The 17215-nt window shown below is 35.6% G+C and overlaps 1 protein-coding gene across 2 annotated transcripts in view; it reads right to left on the bottom strand.

Moving 5' to 3' along the window:
* The window catches only part of LOC140143797 (uncharacterized), a 44064-nt gene extending 27082 nt beyond the window's left edge, over nt 1-16982 (bottom strand). The window contains exons 1-3 of one of the 2 annotated variants that reach the window (XM_072165613.1): nt 16850-16982; nt 2405-2526; nt 775-999 (exon numbers count right to left, since the gene is read on the bottom strand). In XM_072165613.1, the coding sequence (XP_072021714.1) occupies nt 775-999; nt 2405-2471 (292 nt within the window). In that variant the 5' untranslated portion in view covers nt 2472-2526; nt 16850-16982. Of the gene's footprint in view, nt 1-774; nt 1000-2404; nt 2527-2899; nt 3021-16849 lie in introns of those variants that run through there. The other variant, XM_072165614.1, reaches the window with a different exon arrangement.
* Between the last annotated feature and the right edge of the window lie 233 nt (nt 16983-17215).

Genomic DNA, 17215 nt, shown 5'->3' with positions numbered 1-17215 from the left:
GTTTGTTTTTCACAAAGATGTGGTTTGTTTTTTACAAAGATGTGGGTTGTTTTTAACAAAGATGTGGTTTGCTTTTAACAAAGATGTGGTTTGTTTTTCACAAAGATGTGGTTTGTTTTTTACAAAGATGTGGGTTGTTTTGAACAAAGATGTGGGTTGTTTTGAACAAAGATGTGGGTTGTTTTTTACAAAGATGTGGGTTGTTTTTCACAAAGATGTGGTTTGTTTTTTACAAAGATGTGGGTTGTTTTTAACAAAGATGTGGGTTGTTTTGAACAAAGATGTGGGTTGTTTTTAACAAAGATGTGGTTTGTTTTTTACAAAGATGTGGGTTGTTTTTAACAAAGATGTGGGTTGTTTTTAACAAAGATGTGGTTTGCTTTTAACAAAGATGTGGGTTGTTTTTTACAAAGATGTGGGTTGTTTTGAACAAAGATGTGGTTTTGAACAAAGATGTGGGTTGTTTTTCACAAAGATGTGGTTTGCTTTTAACAAAGATGTGGGTTGTTTTTAACAAAGATGTGGTTTGCTTTTAACAAAGATGTGGGTTGTTTTGAACAAAGATGTGGGTTGTTTTGAACAAAGATGTGGGTTGTTTTGAACAAAGATGTGGTTTTGAACAAAGATGTGGGTTGTTTTTGACAAAGATGTGGGTTGTTTTTAACAAAGATGTGGTTTGTTTTTGACAAAGATGTGGGTTGTTTTTGACAAAGATGTGCTTTGTTTTTAACAATGATTTGGTCTATTTTAAACAAAGATGTGGGTTAGTCTTACCGTTATTAATGGTGGTTACCGTTGATGTCGTAGACGATGAAAAATCGCACTTCATTATCTCATTATTATCTGAGTTATAAATGTAAGCATATGTCCCGGAATCATCGACTGCCATTGGACTATCGGCGGCTACTTCGCATGCTTTTCCGAATGCAAGAGTATCTGCGGGTGCCGAGTAAATTCCGGAATTGCTAGTATCTCCAGTTACTTCACAAGTGACGAACACTGTTACGATCATGGTCGAATTTAAAAGAAATACGAAAAAGACAAATACGTAAATACAAAAATAACTATTTCAAAACTGATATATACGAAAGGAACCATCATAGTTCATACTACTACATTTAGCCAACGATCAGGTTAAATTGTCTTTCAAATCAGCACGTACAACGCGTGTTGGTTTTATTCAAACGTTTTAATAACTTTAAATGTCGGATTATATAAAAGTAATGAAAACGTTTTAAAACTTTTTTAATGATAAAGCACTACAACAACATTTTTAAAATGTCAAAATGACCAGAGGCGTAGATTTCTTTTAGAGATGGGGGGGGGGGGCTCGGAAAAATCTTGAAAATGGACTGCGATGCCGATGGGTGGATTTCAAATATTAAATTAAGACTCAGGTGTTGTTCTCTACTAAGATGATATGGTGATGAAGCGATAAATTATTTCAGTTTTTTGCTGGTGTAATTTAATATGATTTGAGTTTTTGGTTTTTGGTTGGGGTAATTTATGATTTGATTTTTTTTGCTGGTTTAATTATAATTTGAGTTTATTTGCGGTCATCCATAATTTCTTTTGCATATAAGTTGTGTGAGCTTAAACATAGCGCAGGCAACAAATCCTGTCAATTGAAAAATAGAATAGGAATAATGAGGGCTACTAAATAGATGAAGGACGCAGAATGAAATAAGTTAGGAAAAGAAAGGTGTGGGAGAAAGGGGATATTATTGCTGCGTTGTAATACTTTTGAACAACACGCCCATTGTGTAATGGTGATATATCTTGTTAAAACCGAGGAAGTTTGACTCTGAAGGTGCTATATTATATAAAGTGTTTTTAAGGGTAAACGAGGTATTGTTAGACGAAGCAGGCAAAAAAATGATTTTCATTATCTAAATCACTATACAGGCTGTGTTAAAATGATTGGTAGCCGTCAATTTGAATGTTTATTGAAATGTCTAGTATATATAGTTTATGACTTTTTATGGCAATTAATCTACAACTTGAATTAGTTGGATCTCATGTCAGACTCATCCATAAACTGATGGGTACCAATCCCAGAGTACCAATCATTTTGATACAGCTTGTATTATTGAAAAATAACACTTTGATGTTCTGCAAAATTTAATTCTACAAATCATATACTTTGAAAACTTGCTTGATTTATTGTTGTGAATGAGTTATGTATGTTTTACAAAAGTATTGTTGTTTCAACCCTCTTTATAACATAACTCAAGAACCACAGCAATTTTTGTCCAAGCTCACTACCATTGGCAAGATGCTGTGAACTACCAAATCGCAACAGTTTAAAATAGTTGCTAACCTTAAAAACACTTTATATACAAGACATCGGTTAACAAAGTAAGACGTTAACCAACACGACTAAGGAGATATATGTGTTACTCACCATCGTCTGCGTACCCGCTACCCAAACATGTCAAAGCAGCGATTGCTAAGATCTGCAGAAGCCCCATAATGAAACTTGAATGAAAAGATGATGCTGCTATTCCAAACTCGCCGATGATGTATCTGAAAGAGTACCAGAGATCCAAAGTTCAGTGAAAATACCACCACAATTATTACGGCGTTAAATTTCCTAATTGACTCATTTATCCAAATGACTCAGTCAAAGTACATTGTAATCATCGACGTACACCTGTACACATTTCTCACAGCGGAAGAGTTTCTATGGCGCTTGTTCGACAGCCATATGCTACAACCACCCTTAGGTGGCCGGGGTTGGTGCTAGATCTACCCGCCAGCGCAATTTGCGCAGTTCATATGGTTACATTTATCGTTCTGAACCAATGATTCACTAAAATGCTCACATTTACCCACTCTCCCTTTTTCAGTTTTACTTGATTTATCCTCCCACATACTCCTAGTGCATATTTCTATTCACCGTTATGTATTTTTTCTGCCGTGCGAACATTAAAATTCCACCGTGTGTTTTTAGTAGATTTGAAAGTTCAAATTACATATAAATTCCTGTTGATACTATTATATTGTATTTTCTCATCTTCTCTGCCTATTCGTCGTCGCAGTGTGACTTCAAAATTCATCACAATGATCACAACATGAAATCAATTGGTTGCTAACAAGTATGCAAACCAAGCGTGAATCAGTTACTAAGGTATGACGTATGGTGCAATCGATACCATTGATACACTGTAATTAACTTATACAGTGACTTCCCTGACCAGTTTTATGTATCCTTGCCTATAAACCGTATTAGTGGCCTGACAGCGTTTTATTTTTCCTAAATGTTCAAACTAAAATGATGAATGCAGCAATTAATATTACCTATTGTTTTAATATACTCGAAGTATATGACGTATAATATACTCGTGCAAATGTATTCGTCAAGATAATCGCACTTGCCATGGAGTTATTGCATTTAGATTTCGAGCTAATTGGTTCTCGAGTTAAATGCAATAACTCCACGGCGCGTGCGATTATCTTGATTTATGCATTATACTCAGTTCATTATTCTCATCAAGCTCATCAAATCGCTGGGTTGGCTCGGGCCCATCTTATCATATATGGTGAATACGACCCTTTTGCTGGGGCCCTATGGTCAAAAGGCATAAATTAAGGCGACGCAGATTTTTCTTTTCGTGACCACGTCACCGAGACTCTTGATCCGAGAGGCCACCTGGCCTTGAGAATAGATGGTTACAATATACTTTGAGACAGTCTGTGTCATACGGACTACCCATTGGCATATAGTAAAGGACCAGCCTGTAGACCCCGTAACCAAATCATAAAACAAAGGTTTGAGAGTCATGTTGGGATCTTTAATTGATTCTGGATCAATTTAGCTTGGGCTCACCTCCGGGGCTCACCTCCTGAAACTTCCGGGCATTCCAGGGAGGGGTCAATCAAGGTCACATGGGGTCAACTAAGCAAATTAAAAAACTATACAAAGAACCGGTCACCCTCTTTTGCAACATGGCTGCCAAAAGCATCCATATTGTAATTAGGATGTCATCGGTTCCTTGTACAGTTTTTTAAGTTGCGTAGTTGTATTTCTCATGCAAGAAAACATATAATTAGACACCAAAATCACCAAAATCAGACGTTGTTAAGCATGGTCAGAATGAAAAAAGGTCGTTGACATTTGAACATTTTTCGTCATAGCGCCCTCTTGAAAGGTCTGACACATAACAAACTATACATTTTTGGAATCCTCATGACCATACGAGTAATTTGCTATATTACTTGACATAATTGGAGCATTCTGAAAATTTGACCCCATGTGACCTTGATTGATCCCATACCGGAATGCCCGGAAGTTTCAGGAGGTGAGCCCAAGCTAAATTTATTCAGAATCAATCAAAGATCCCAAAATGACTCTCAAACTTTTGTTCTATGATTTGGTCACGGATTGGTCTACAGGCTGGTCCTTTACTAATAGATCTGAATCGTGTTAGTATGAGGGTGCCATTATTATAGTAAATTGGCTCAGTTCCTTTGTGGTGAACTTATTGACTGGAATATAAATTAACAAACAAATACCGTTTTACAACAAAGCTAGCAAACGTGGCGGTCAAACCCCAGGGTCAAACAGCCGATATTGCTATATCTCTATCCGGGATTGAATCGCTTTGTTTCTTTGTATGACACACAATAATATTTTCCAAACCAATGGGCCACATGTTTATTTCTGCATTCGTGATCTGGTAAATAGTAGTTATAAATGATGAAAATCAATTTCATTGAGAAAATCATCTTACTCTAATTTTCAGCTGCCGGTGATCAGTACGTATTGCACAAAACCAATCACAAATCCAATTTTGTATTTTGCTTCAAATTAGAGTTTGAACTTATATCCATGTGAACAGTAGCGTAGAGACGGGGGGAGGGGGGTACAGGGGACACATGCCCTGGGCGCCATACTTAGGGGGCGCTGAATTGACCAATTCAGCATCGATTCTGCGCCCCCTAGTGATGAAAGTCAAATTTTTCGCTGGCTTCGCGCGCATTTTAGCACAAAATCATTTGAAAGGTCAAATTCAACTTCAATATAACCAAAATTAATGAGTGATAGGCCCTATTTGTGCAAATTTTCGCCTGCTCCGCGCGTATTTGTTTCCAGAATTGGGGAGGGGTGCCATTATGAGTCTTTAGCCCTGGGCGCCACAACCCCTAGCTACGCCACCGTATGTGAAAAGGGATTGCAAGGGTTGGTAGTAAATTTAAAGAAACAAACATAAAACACACACACACAACCCGACACATTGTTTAACAATCAAATAAACAAACTAGCAAACAAACACCTTTTCACAACACAAAGCTAGCATACGTGGCAGTCAAACAGCAGATGTTGATACATCTCTATCCGGCTTTGAATGACTTTGTTTCTTTGTATGGTACACAATCATATTTTCAAAACTAATTTTTTACCAGTAAATGGGCACTACCTCTGAACTCGTGATCTGGTAAAAAGTAATTATAAACGATGAAAATTAATTTCATAGAGAAAATTAAATAATACTGGTAACCAGTACATATATTGGTTCAAAACCAATCAGAAAAACCAATTGAATTTTGAACAAAATAGAACTTCTATTATACATCTCTATCCGGCTTTGAATGACTTTTTTTCTTTGTATGGCACACAATAATATTTTCTAAACAAATAAAAATATTATTGTTTACCAGTAAATGGGCACTACCTCTGAACTTGTGATCTGGTAAAAAGTCATTATGAAAATGTATTTAAATAATATTCTAATACCCCGCGCCGAAATTGTCCAGTGCAATGACGTAATGGTTATTTGTGCTCAATTGTTGTCAGCCTTCATTGTATTACTGGGACGTCATTGCATTCGACAATCTCGGTGCCTTGGAAATTAGAATATCGCGTGTTGAGAGACGGCTGTTTTTGTTTTGTTTTTATGGTCAATATGAGTTTGTTTTAAATAAAACGATGTGATTTGTTTAATTTTCTAACATAAGGCAAAATGTTGTGATTGCCGGAGTCATCCTTTAACAGTAATTTTAATTTCCAGTGAATTGGAGGAGTCGTTTTTGGTTCTTGCTTTTTCTTTTTCTTCCCATGCATTCTTAAGTTAATGCCAACCAGACGCTTTTAAGGGTCTTCTTGGCGGAGACTGTTTATATTTGATGTAACTATTAGTCTCAGTTTATTGGATTGGCTTGTGCGTCTTGTATGTATGATCTCATTTTTTCACAGACGAGATTACAAGATGTTACCGTGTGCCCTTAAGAATACGATACACGATTACCGACAAGTGACTCATTTCGGAACAAGGAGCATTACTTGAAAGGAGCCTACATTCATAACTATATTTACATTAAAAAGACATCAGAATATTTTATTTAACGTAATATTTTGTGACTAAACAAAATAATAACAACAATAATTTTAATTTCATCATTAAAATCTTCTTTTTTTTGAAACATTTATGTTATTCTAGATAACAAATATAATGTCAATATTGTATGACAACTCTCAGCACAGTATTCAAATATTTAGGTATCAATACCCTTAAATTAGTATTGTTCACTGAACCGTAGCATCACTTCATGGTCAGTGACAACCCACAACCTTTTGAGACTTTCTTCCACTCCAATACCGAGTAAACCCAAGTTTGGGGTATGAAACAAAAGCGGAACGCATGGCGTTTGGGTAAATGTGACACTTGGTATGATGTTGTCCAATTTTGTTCTTGATTGAGGAAATTGTATTCTCAGCGTTCCATTTACCCCACCGTTCCATTTACACTAGACTTCTTTGTAGTCCATTTTGCATACTCTGGCTATAAAGCATAAAACTCTGATTTGTATTAATTTGTGTGCAATTAATAGATTTTCACATCTGATATTTTCAGTCACCGTATACTCCCTCTGATTGTTAGCTTCCCAAGTGGACTACTTAAGGTTGGTCTTAACCCTGGAATATGGAAACTTTCGGGCTTCATAACTGCTAAATTATTAGTCTAAAGAATATAAAAGTATACATTTTTAGAATGGAAATGACTTGATGAATTCATCTGTGAGGTCCAATTTGGGCCAAAATGCTCATTTTGACCAACTTCACCAAAAATATTTGAAATTTGGGCGAAAATCAGGCTTTTTTATGATTTTTTGAAAATTTTGCATTTTTGACCATTTTGGTCAAAATTTCTCAAAGTTGGTCAAAATTCAAAAAAATATAAAAACGGTCCCTAGATATTTTTATCTAGTTTTTAAAAATTAATAAAAAAATATAAAAAACCGTTTTTGTGTGATTTTCTCCAAAAATGAGCATTTTGGCCCAAATTGGACCTCACAGATGAATTCGTCAAGTCATTTCCATTCTAAAAATGTATACTTCTATATTCTTTAGAACAATAATTTAGCAGTTATGAAGCCCGAAAGTTTCCATAATTCCAGGGTTAAGACCAACCTTAACTTTGAATTGCGGTTAACATTTTTAACACAGGTCTCTATGTAAAGCTAGGCCGATTTCTGGCCTAAATAAAATAGGTCATGAGGTAATGCATCTTTAAATGAATCTGGCTTGTGATTGGTCGCCCAGATCTCGTTATGGTTTTTAAATCATCCGGGCACGTGCCATTATCATTAACTACATCGTACACAACTATCTATGGAATTTGCGGCGCTTTTGTGTTGGCGCGAAAGTTGGTGTATGGATGTACATCTAGCGCGTCTTGTACTACCATGCTTAGTGCTTGTGATTAAATTGGATTGATAAACAAATATGATTGACAGTATGTTTTAAAGAACAACGTCCCGGGGTAAAGTTCTGCTTAAAAGCCAAAGTACATAATCGGATTTTTTTACTCGGGCTTTCGCGATCAATAAACTGGTAGATTCCAAAATCAGAATTGTTCAGTATTAAAGCGAGCCATTATGCAAGATATTTTGCATTCAATAAGATGGGTATACTTCACTTTTACTGTCACTATAAACTTTTTATGCCGACCATTTTATTACTAATTATAATACACATTTTGAGTTCCAACAGGATGCGGTCATCATTAATAATACATGTAACATATTTTTATTTATCAACATTCGTCTATGGCATAGTCTACTCGGGCTTTCGCGATCAATAAACTGGTAGATTCCAAAATCAGAATTATTCAGTATTAAATTAAGCCATTATGCAAAATATGTTGCATTCAATAAGATGGGTAACAGTCACTAATTATATACACTCTTTATGACCATTTTACTATTAATTATAATACACATCAGTATAATTTTGAGTTCCAACAGGATGCGTTCATCATGATTAATAATAGCATATTTTTAATTATCAAAATTCGACTATGGCATAGTCTACATTTACCCCAATTTACCCAAAGATTCTAGAATCTGCGATTTACCCTATGGAAGAAATCACAAAAGTAACATTTTCCTAATCTTAATAATGAGATAATTTTTCCAATGGTAAATGTATCTTCAGTTACTGATATTCAAATTCACCCAAAACAACTTACTCAGATTAACCGTTTTGAGACAATGCTGCAGGCCAATCTTAGCTGTTAACGAAATAGTGCTGTATGTATACAAAATTAGATTTATTTTGACTGGAATAGAAGTCTACGCGAGTGAAGCCACGGTAAAAAACTAAAAATACCAAACAGTTGCAATTTATTTAAAAATGTTGGTGATTTTCTCATTTTCGGAGTAGGCCTAATATGCTAAAAAACTAACAACACCACTTACTGATCCCACATGGCACTACGGGGAGGGGCATGGGGTAAATACCCCGTGTCAGAACTCTTCTGCCATTCTTCAAGTACTTTGGTTATATAATCTTATAAGGCAACCGTTATTTATTATTCTCTCTCAATAATAAAATTCGCGATATTTACATTTCCCCTTAGGTAGTTTTAAAAAACCGCAGTGATTTATAGTGCGCTACGCACAGGCACAGCGCCTAGACGTTGATCCACAAGCCTCAACACACTTTACAGGTTGTCGCTGACAACTACGGCCCCACATCATTCCATAAACCATTAAACAACAATTCATGCAGGGACTTAGCTGCTTCAAGAGCGCACACCCTAGATATTCCACAAATAACCTTGGCAACCAGGATCAGCTCCCTGAGTTTCGTACGGGTTACAACGAGACAAATTAGCAGTAAGTTCTTTGTTCAGGGGAATTTCAAGCTAACTCAATTTTTCCACGAGAGCGTACTAGGCACCGCCAGGATTCGAACCCGCAACCTCTCGCACCATAGTCGAACGCCTTAATTAACGATTGAGCTAACTTGACTGCTTAGTTAATAATTTGAATTTATGATATCAAGTTCTTTATTTTATTATAAGCATGATAAGCATAACTCCGGATTAAAGTTGTTTGTAACTTGGATTTGGAAAGTATCCATATAGTATATTATTTGTGGTTGATAGTTCGCTGAAATAAACGTACAATATTTTTGGCAGAAATTTAACGGCCTTATCCCTGATATATTCGTTTTGAAGCCTTCGTACATTACCAAATATTTGATGAATCGTGCTCCATCAAGAACCTGGAGGAATAACTATTTGTGCCCCGAAGTGTGTTTGAATTAATGTAGTACAGTGACCAAGACGCGTATCTATATTTGCAACCATAATGGGCCTTAACGATAAACCTAATCTTTACCTAACCCTAAACGCTAACGCTAACCCTAACCGTAACACCATACCCTAACCCTAACCCTAAGGGGTATTGCAGCCCATTATGGTTGCAAAAATTAAGCGATCGGGACAATGATGCGACAAAAGAAGAGGTTTCAAATAAGTTATGCAAGTGATGAAAGCTAAAAATGATCCAAACTATATACAGAAATTAATTATACCCATCAAGCGCATATATTTTTTTGAAATCTGTAGAAAATAAGTACTTACCGTAAGTACTTAGTCTAGTTGGTGTCCCTCCAGAAAATGGTTCATGGTTGTAAACTCAGAACTGTGTATATATATCATATATATATCTGAGTCTATGGTACTTTTCAACGTGATCACAGATATGGTGAGAGAAGCTGATACGATTGGCTCAGTGAATACATCGAACCAATATACAAAGTGTTCGTGATTGGGTTATTCCAGTTGAAATACACACACCCCCTATGGTAGACTCGAACTTAATTTTCCACAGAGGGGATATGAATTACAAATGGGGATATCTGAATGGTTGATTCCATTTGAAATTTACATCCCCTGTGCGGGAAATTGAGCCATGTCTTCCATATGGGTATGGATTTCAACTGGAATAGCCCATATTTGCTTAGTTTTACGGTCTGTGATTGGTTGTAATAAATATAATTGTAACAGGTGTGTTTTCAGGATTCGATGAATATTATTATTTATTAATAGTATACCAGTAAGTAATTGAAAAACGGAAATATAATTATTTTTTATCTGTCAACTTTAATAATTATTATGAAGACATGCTGATTTGGAAAGACAAAACAACAGCTTATTCCCAAACCATTGTCATGCTGATTTGGCTATATACTTTTCTAACAAAACAATAATTTTCCATTTTAGACTTGGATAGTACCAACAGCTATCATACTAATAATACACATATATTTTTCAGCTAAAACATAGATTTTTCTTTGTTTATCAAATTTTTCACCTTTTTCTGCCCTTTCGTGGTAATTTGTTTTCTATAAATTGTATATCCGTGTGTAAATTGAGTGCGCTATTTACATATATTTTATGTTTAATTTAGCCCAAATATGAGCTTTATGATAAAAATATTTGAGATATTTCTTTGCTATTTGTTAATAATTTCTTTGATGTTTTAATGTCATTATACAAGTGTCTACCCCTTTATCAGTTTTGAACTTTGCTTAAAAATGAATACCGTGAGTTCTACATGCTATCAAACAACCACGTGTTACTTTTTAAAGTTATTTTAAATAGTATTGCTTTGGCCTAAAAAATGTTTGTTACAAACAAACAAATGAAACAAACCAACCAACAAACGAAAACAAACAAACAAACAAACAACTGAAGCAAACAAAACAATACCGTTTTACAACAAAGCTAGCAAACGTGGCGGTCAAACCCCAGGGTCAAACAGCAGATATTGCTATATATATCTCTATCCGGGTTTGAATCGCTATGTTACTTTGTATGACACACAATAATATTTTCCAAACCAATGGGCCACATGTTTACTTCTGCATTCGTGATCTGGTAAAAAGTAGTTATATAAATGATGAAAATCAATTTAATTGGGAAAATCATCTTACTCTAATTTACAGCTGCCGGTGATCAGTACGCGCGTATTTGTTTCCAGAATTGGGGAAGGGTCCCATTATGTATCTTTAGCCCTGGGCGCCGCAACCCCTAGCTACGCCATTGTATGTGAAAAGGGATTGCAAGGATTGGTAATAAATTTAAAGAAACAAACATAAAACACACACACACACAACCCGACACATTGTTTAACAATCAAATAAACAAACGAACAAACAAACACCTTTTCACAACACAAAGCTAGCATACGTGGTAGTCAAACAGCAGATGTTGATACATCTCTATCCGGCTTTGAATGACTTTGTTTCTTTGTATGGTACACAATCATATTTTCAAAACTAATTTTTTACCAGTAAATGGGCACTACCTCTGAACTCGTGATCTGGTAAAAAGTAATTATAAACGATGAAAATTAATTTCATAGAGAAAATTAAATAATACTGGTAACCAGTACATATATTGGTTCAAAACCAATCAGAAAAACCAATTGAATTTTGAACAAAATAGAACTTCTATCCAAGTGAAAAAGACTAGCAAGTTTTGGTAGTAAATTTAAAGAAACAGGAGATAAAACCAATTATTTGACAAACAAACAAACAAATCCAACCATTTTACAACACAATATTGGCGGCCAAGTACCAGATGTTGCTTCGTATCTATCCGGGTTTACCAGTAAATGGGCCACATGATTATCTCTGCATTCGTGATCTTGAAAGTAACTATATACCATTTTTCACCCTGATGTGGCAGTGACGTCAGTGGGCGGAGCCTCAAATGGCTAAAGTTCGCTCAAAACGCTGGTGTTCACACACACCCCGACACACACTGTCACACATGGTTAAAAATGCCGCATAGATGCGCGTGCAAAACAGTTGCTTCAACGCTTTAACGTCACTGTCACATCAGGATGGAGTTGGAGGTGACGTTTTTGGTTCTTGCTTTTTCTTTTTCTTCCTATGCCTTCATAAGTTGAAGTGACGCTTTTTAAGGGCCTTCGTGGCTGAGACTATTTATGAATTAGCTGATGTGTTAGTCTAAGTTTATTGGCATGGTCTGTGTATCTTGTAGGTATATGATCTTAGTGTTTTTTCCACAGACTTGATTACAAGTTTTGTTACCGTGTGTCCTTAAACATGCCATCACACCTTTGGTTCAAGTTCCTGCGGGAATTAGTCGAAATTGAAAATGTCCATGTAAATCTATTCTGTCTGTCACCAAAACAACAGGTGTATTTATAAAGTCAGATCCTCTATGTTGCTACATCTCTATCCGGGTTTGTATGGCGTCGTTTCTTTTGTATGGCACACAATAAAATTTTCCAAACCAATTGTTTACCAGATAATTGTTGGCGGCCAAGTACCTTTCCTACATCAAACAGCAGATGTTGCTAAGTCTCTGTTGCTATTTCTCTATCCGGGTTTGTATGTTTTTGTTTCTTTGTATGGCACACAATGATATTTTACAAACCAATCGTTTACCAGTAAATGAGCCACATGTTCACATCTGCATTGAGTGATCTGGTATACAGGGAGTTATGATGAACCATGAAATCAGTTTCATCGAAAAAAATAAAAGTTTGTCTGTTTGCCCATATAGATTGTAAACATAGATGGTGGCTGTGAAACTCACAATGCTTCCTTTTCCTTAGTTTAACAATGACCAATTTGACAATTTATTCAAAGTACAAATCACTAATTAGTATTATTTTCTTTAACTATTGTTATTATTATCAGAGCTGCATGCTTCACATTGTATTGTAGCATTGAGGTGCAGTAGCTAGCGCTATTGTAAGAAATTCCATTAAAGTTTATAAAGCAGAGAATCAGATTTCAATTATTAGTCAAAGCCCCATCAAAGTATTCTTTTTGTATAGATTTGAAAATTCATACGTAGTGGTAATAAAATGAAAGCAAATTAAATTAAACTTCAACACTACTTGTTTATTTTCGCTTACCGGGAGCGCTTTCGAGAAACTTCCTCGTCGTCAGCCGATGTTGTTGGCTCTGATGTATTTCTTGGAAACGGCTAGAGACCAACCTGATCATGTGAGACAACCTGATCAAGCCCAGTGTAATGCAGCATAATTCGATGTAAAACACCAAAACTCGTACTCGTTCTATTCTAGCACAAATCTCAGTGACAGAAACGGGTAAATGTAATCGCTTTATCTTTTCATCGCTGGGTTGTCGTTTTAAAAACAGTTCTTGTTTCGAGAAAGTTGTGGGGATGAGGCTGAAAATCCCATGAACGATCTCATTGGAAAATATATTTTGGTGTCACTTTCATCCGTTATTATAATATCATTCAAATTCATAAATATTAACTTATTAGACTAATATTTCTTTCTTTTTCTTCCTATTCCTTCGTAACTGTAAATAATGACGGTACGTTTTGTAAGGGCCTTCTTGGCTGAGCCTGTTTATAATTGATGCATTAGTTTCAATTTATTGGCATGGCTTGTGCAACTTGTAGCCTATATAAGATCTCTGTTTTTTCCACAGATGAGATTACAAGATGTTAGCGTGTGTCTTTAAAGATGCCATCCCACTTCAAGTTCGTTTGGGAATTAATCGAAGTTGAAACGCTACGGCAAGCGGCATGACGTATCTGTCAATCATAAGCCTTGATTGTGTCCGTTTGGCTGCACTGCTCATGCGTCATGCCGCTCAACGGCAAACGGCACGAAAGTATGAAACCAGCATTAGTTAGTTCCTCTGTGGTGAACTGGCTGAGCGGAATGGTCCCCGTACAAGGGTAACAGTAAATTTGTATTAATTTCTTGTTGGAAGTTGGCTTTATGGGGTGTTCGCTGTCTTACTTCCTATTCCTCTTAACTGTAAATAATGCCTGTACGTTTTGTAAGGGCCTTCTTGGCTGAGCTTGTTTATATTTGATGTATTAGTCTCAGTTTATTGGCATCATACTGCAGTTATTGTCCATTTTCCTATACATAATACACAGTACTCTCACCATTGACGCGTGACCTCTACAAACAGTGTATGTTATAGGTATATGGGCATTGCCTAGTTAACGTCACTGTGTGACAAATAACCGGCCAATATTTAAAGTTCTCTCTGAAATTCTAGAAAATATAGTTTTGTAACATGTCCTAAATTTTGAGCTAATTTAGGTGTTTGGAAATATTCGCACTTTGGTGTTTTAGGAAGGATATGTAAACGACAGATAACACCAAAAAATATGAAGAAATTATTTCCAAACCGTGTTAAGTCTACAAGCATTATGTTTCTCATGTTCAAGAATGCTGTTAACAATATGCAGACTATTGTCTCATTTCGTAAACAAATGCCCACACACCTTGCGTTTGCTTTATAATCGTTCACCCAACTGAAACTATAATACCAGCTCATTGCAAATCGCACAGGTAAAACAGAAACATGTGTAGTGTGGATTTAACCAGAGAAGATCCGATTTAACATAGTTGAGCTGTTTGCAATGAGTGTTATCTTGGTTTAATAGCTTTTAATGGGGTTTAAGTCCTACAAAGGTCGTAGTTTCAACAGATTTACCACATTTGCCTTGCTATAACATTGAATTACGTTATCTGTTGACCTGATGACGAAAATTGTTTTTATGGGGAAGTATTAGCTTTTGTTTGATATAAAAAAAATTCTGATTGGATGAAGGGAACATTTGAGGTTTTGACAAAAACCAATCACAGAGGCCCATTTTTCAGCTAGAAGCTCCATAACTCTTACGATGCTATGCACTCAACCATGTAGTGTAATCAAAGATTGTGTGGAGACAAATTCACTGTTTGCTTGTGCATAGATGGTTTAATAAGGGAATCGTTTTTGTAAAGAAACCTTTCCATATAAGATAAGATTACAAGATGTTACCGTGTGTCCTTAAAGATATCATCCCATTTTTGGTTCAAATTCTTTCGGGAATTAGTCGAAGTTGAACATTTCCATGTAAATATGTTCTGTCACCAAAGTAACAGGTAAGTCATTTCATTTCATTTCATGTTTATTTGACAAATCGACTGACATCACAAAATGCATTAAAAAAACAAGATAAATCAAGCAAGGAAACAACATAATCAGTCACCAAACTGTCGAGATGTCAGGATGACCCATAAAGTCTGGCTAACAGTGAAAACTAAATTCCAATGGGGTCCCACAGTTCCTCTGTCGTGAACTGATGCTAAACAAACAAACAAACAAATACCGTTTTATACCGTGGTCAAACAGCAGATGTTGATACATCTCTATCCGGGTTTGTATGGCTTTATTTCCTTTGTGTGGCACAAAATAATATTTTACAAACCAATTGTTTACCAGTGAATTGGCCAACTGGCCACATGTTTACCTCTGATAGCTTCTGATCTGGTAAGAAGTTGTTATAAATAATACAAATCAATTTCATCAAGAATGAAAATGAAATTAAAATAAAATTACTGTAATTTTCAGCCGACGCGCTGGTAACCAGTATGTACACTGGTTCAAACCCTATCACAAAACCAATTTTGCATTCTATTGCAAGTCTACGCAACACATAACAAATGTACTCGAAGTCAAACCCATAATACCCTGATTGTTCCCGCGTGGAATATATACTTGCTGGTAAAACAATCTTCAATTAGAGAACTGCGGTACTCTGGAATAATCTTTCTCTGAACATTCGTTCAAACTTTATGGCCATGAGTATGTTTCCCGGGTATGTTTGAGTTCAAATTGTTATTGCTGTTTAACAATACTGTGTATATTATTTATTATATAGTATTATTATTATTATTATTATTATTATTATTATTGTTATGATTATTATTATTATTATTATTACTATTATTATTATTATTATTATTATTATTATTATAATTATTATTATTTATATAATTATTATTATTATTATTGTTGTTGTTGGTGGTGTTATTATTATTATTATTATTATTATTATTATTATTATTATTATTATTAATATTATGGTAATGATATGCTCGTAGTTCGGGCATAAACGTCATGCCAAATTAACTAAATCGACTATTTTTATTATTTTATTAAAACTTGCTGGTCATAGCTACCGCGTAACTCTAAATGGACTCCGCTGTAGCTTTTTATTGACCAAATGCTTGAATAATGAATACCAATTGAGATAAATTCTACTGAGACGATTTCTGATTTAGTATATTATTTGTGGTTGATAGTTCGCTGAGATAAACGCAAATTAACAGCCGTATCCCTGATATATTCGTCTTGAAGACATCGCACATTACCAACTATTCGACGAATGGTGTTCCAGCAAGAACCTGGAGAAATAATGCCCCGGGAATAATGCCCAGAAGTGTTTACAGTGACCAGGACTCGTATCTATTTTTGCAACCATAATGGGCCGTAACCCTAACCCCAAACATAACCCTAACCTTAGCCTTAACACTATACCTTAACCGTAAGGGTTATTATTGCAGCCCATCATGGTTGCAAAAAATGAAGCGACCGGGACAGTGACGCGACAAAAGAAGTTCCAAATAAGTTATGGAAGTGTAATGCAAGATAAAAAAAATGATCCAAATTATATACAGAAATTATTTATTTACCAATACCCATCAAGCGCTTAGATTTTTTTTTTGTTGAAATCTGTAGAAAATGAGTACTCACCGAGAAGAGTTGCTGTAGTCGAGGTACCTAGTCTAGTTGGTGTCCCTCCAGAAAATGGTTGTAAACTCAAAAATGTCCTTATCTATATACTAAGTATCTGAGTCTATATAATGGTAGTGACCACTGATACAGATGGTGAGAAAAGCAGATACGATTGGCGCAGTGAATACATCGAACCATTCAAAGTGTCCGTGATAGGGATATTCCGCTTGAAATCCATACACTCCCTATAGTAGACTCGAATGTAATCATCCACAGATGGGATGTGAATTTCAAATGGGGTTATCTGAATGGTTGAATCCATTTAAAATCTGCACCCCCTGTGTGGGAGATTAAGGTCATGTCTTCCATAGGGGTGTATGGATA

The sequence above is a fragment of the Amphiura filiformis genome, unplaced genomic scaffold (genome assembly GCF_039555335.1).
Source record: "Amphiura filiformis unplaced genomic scaffold, Afil_fr2py scaffold_28, whole genome shotgun sequence".
Lineage (NCBI taxonomy): Eukaryota > Metazoa > Echinodermata > Ophiuroidea > Amphilepidida > Amphiuridae > Amphiura > Amphiura filiformis.
This window is presented reverse-complemented; position numbering and strand designations above follow the sequence as displayed.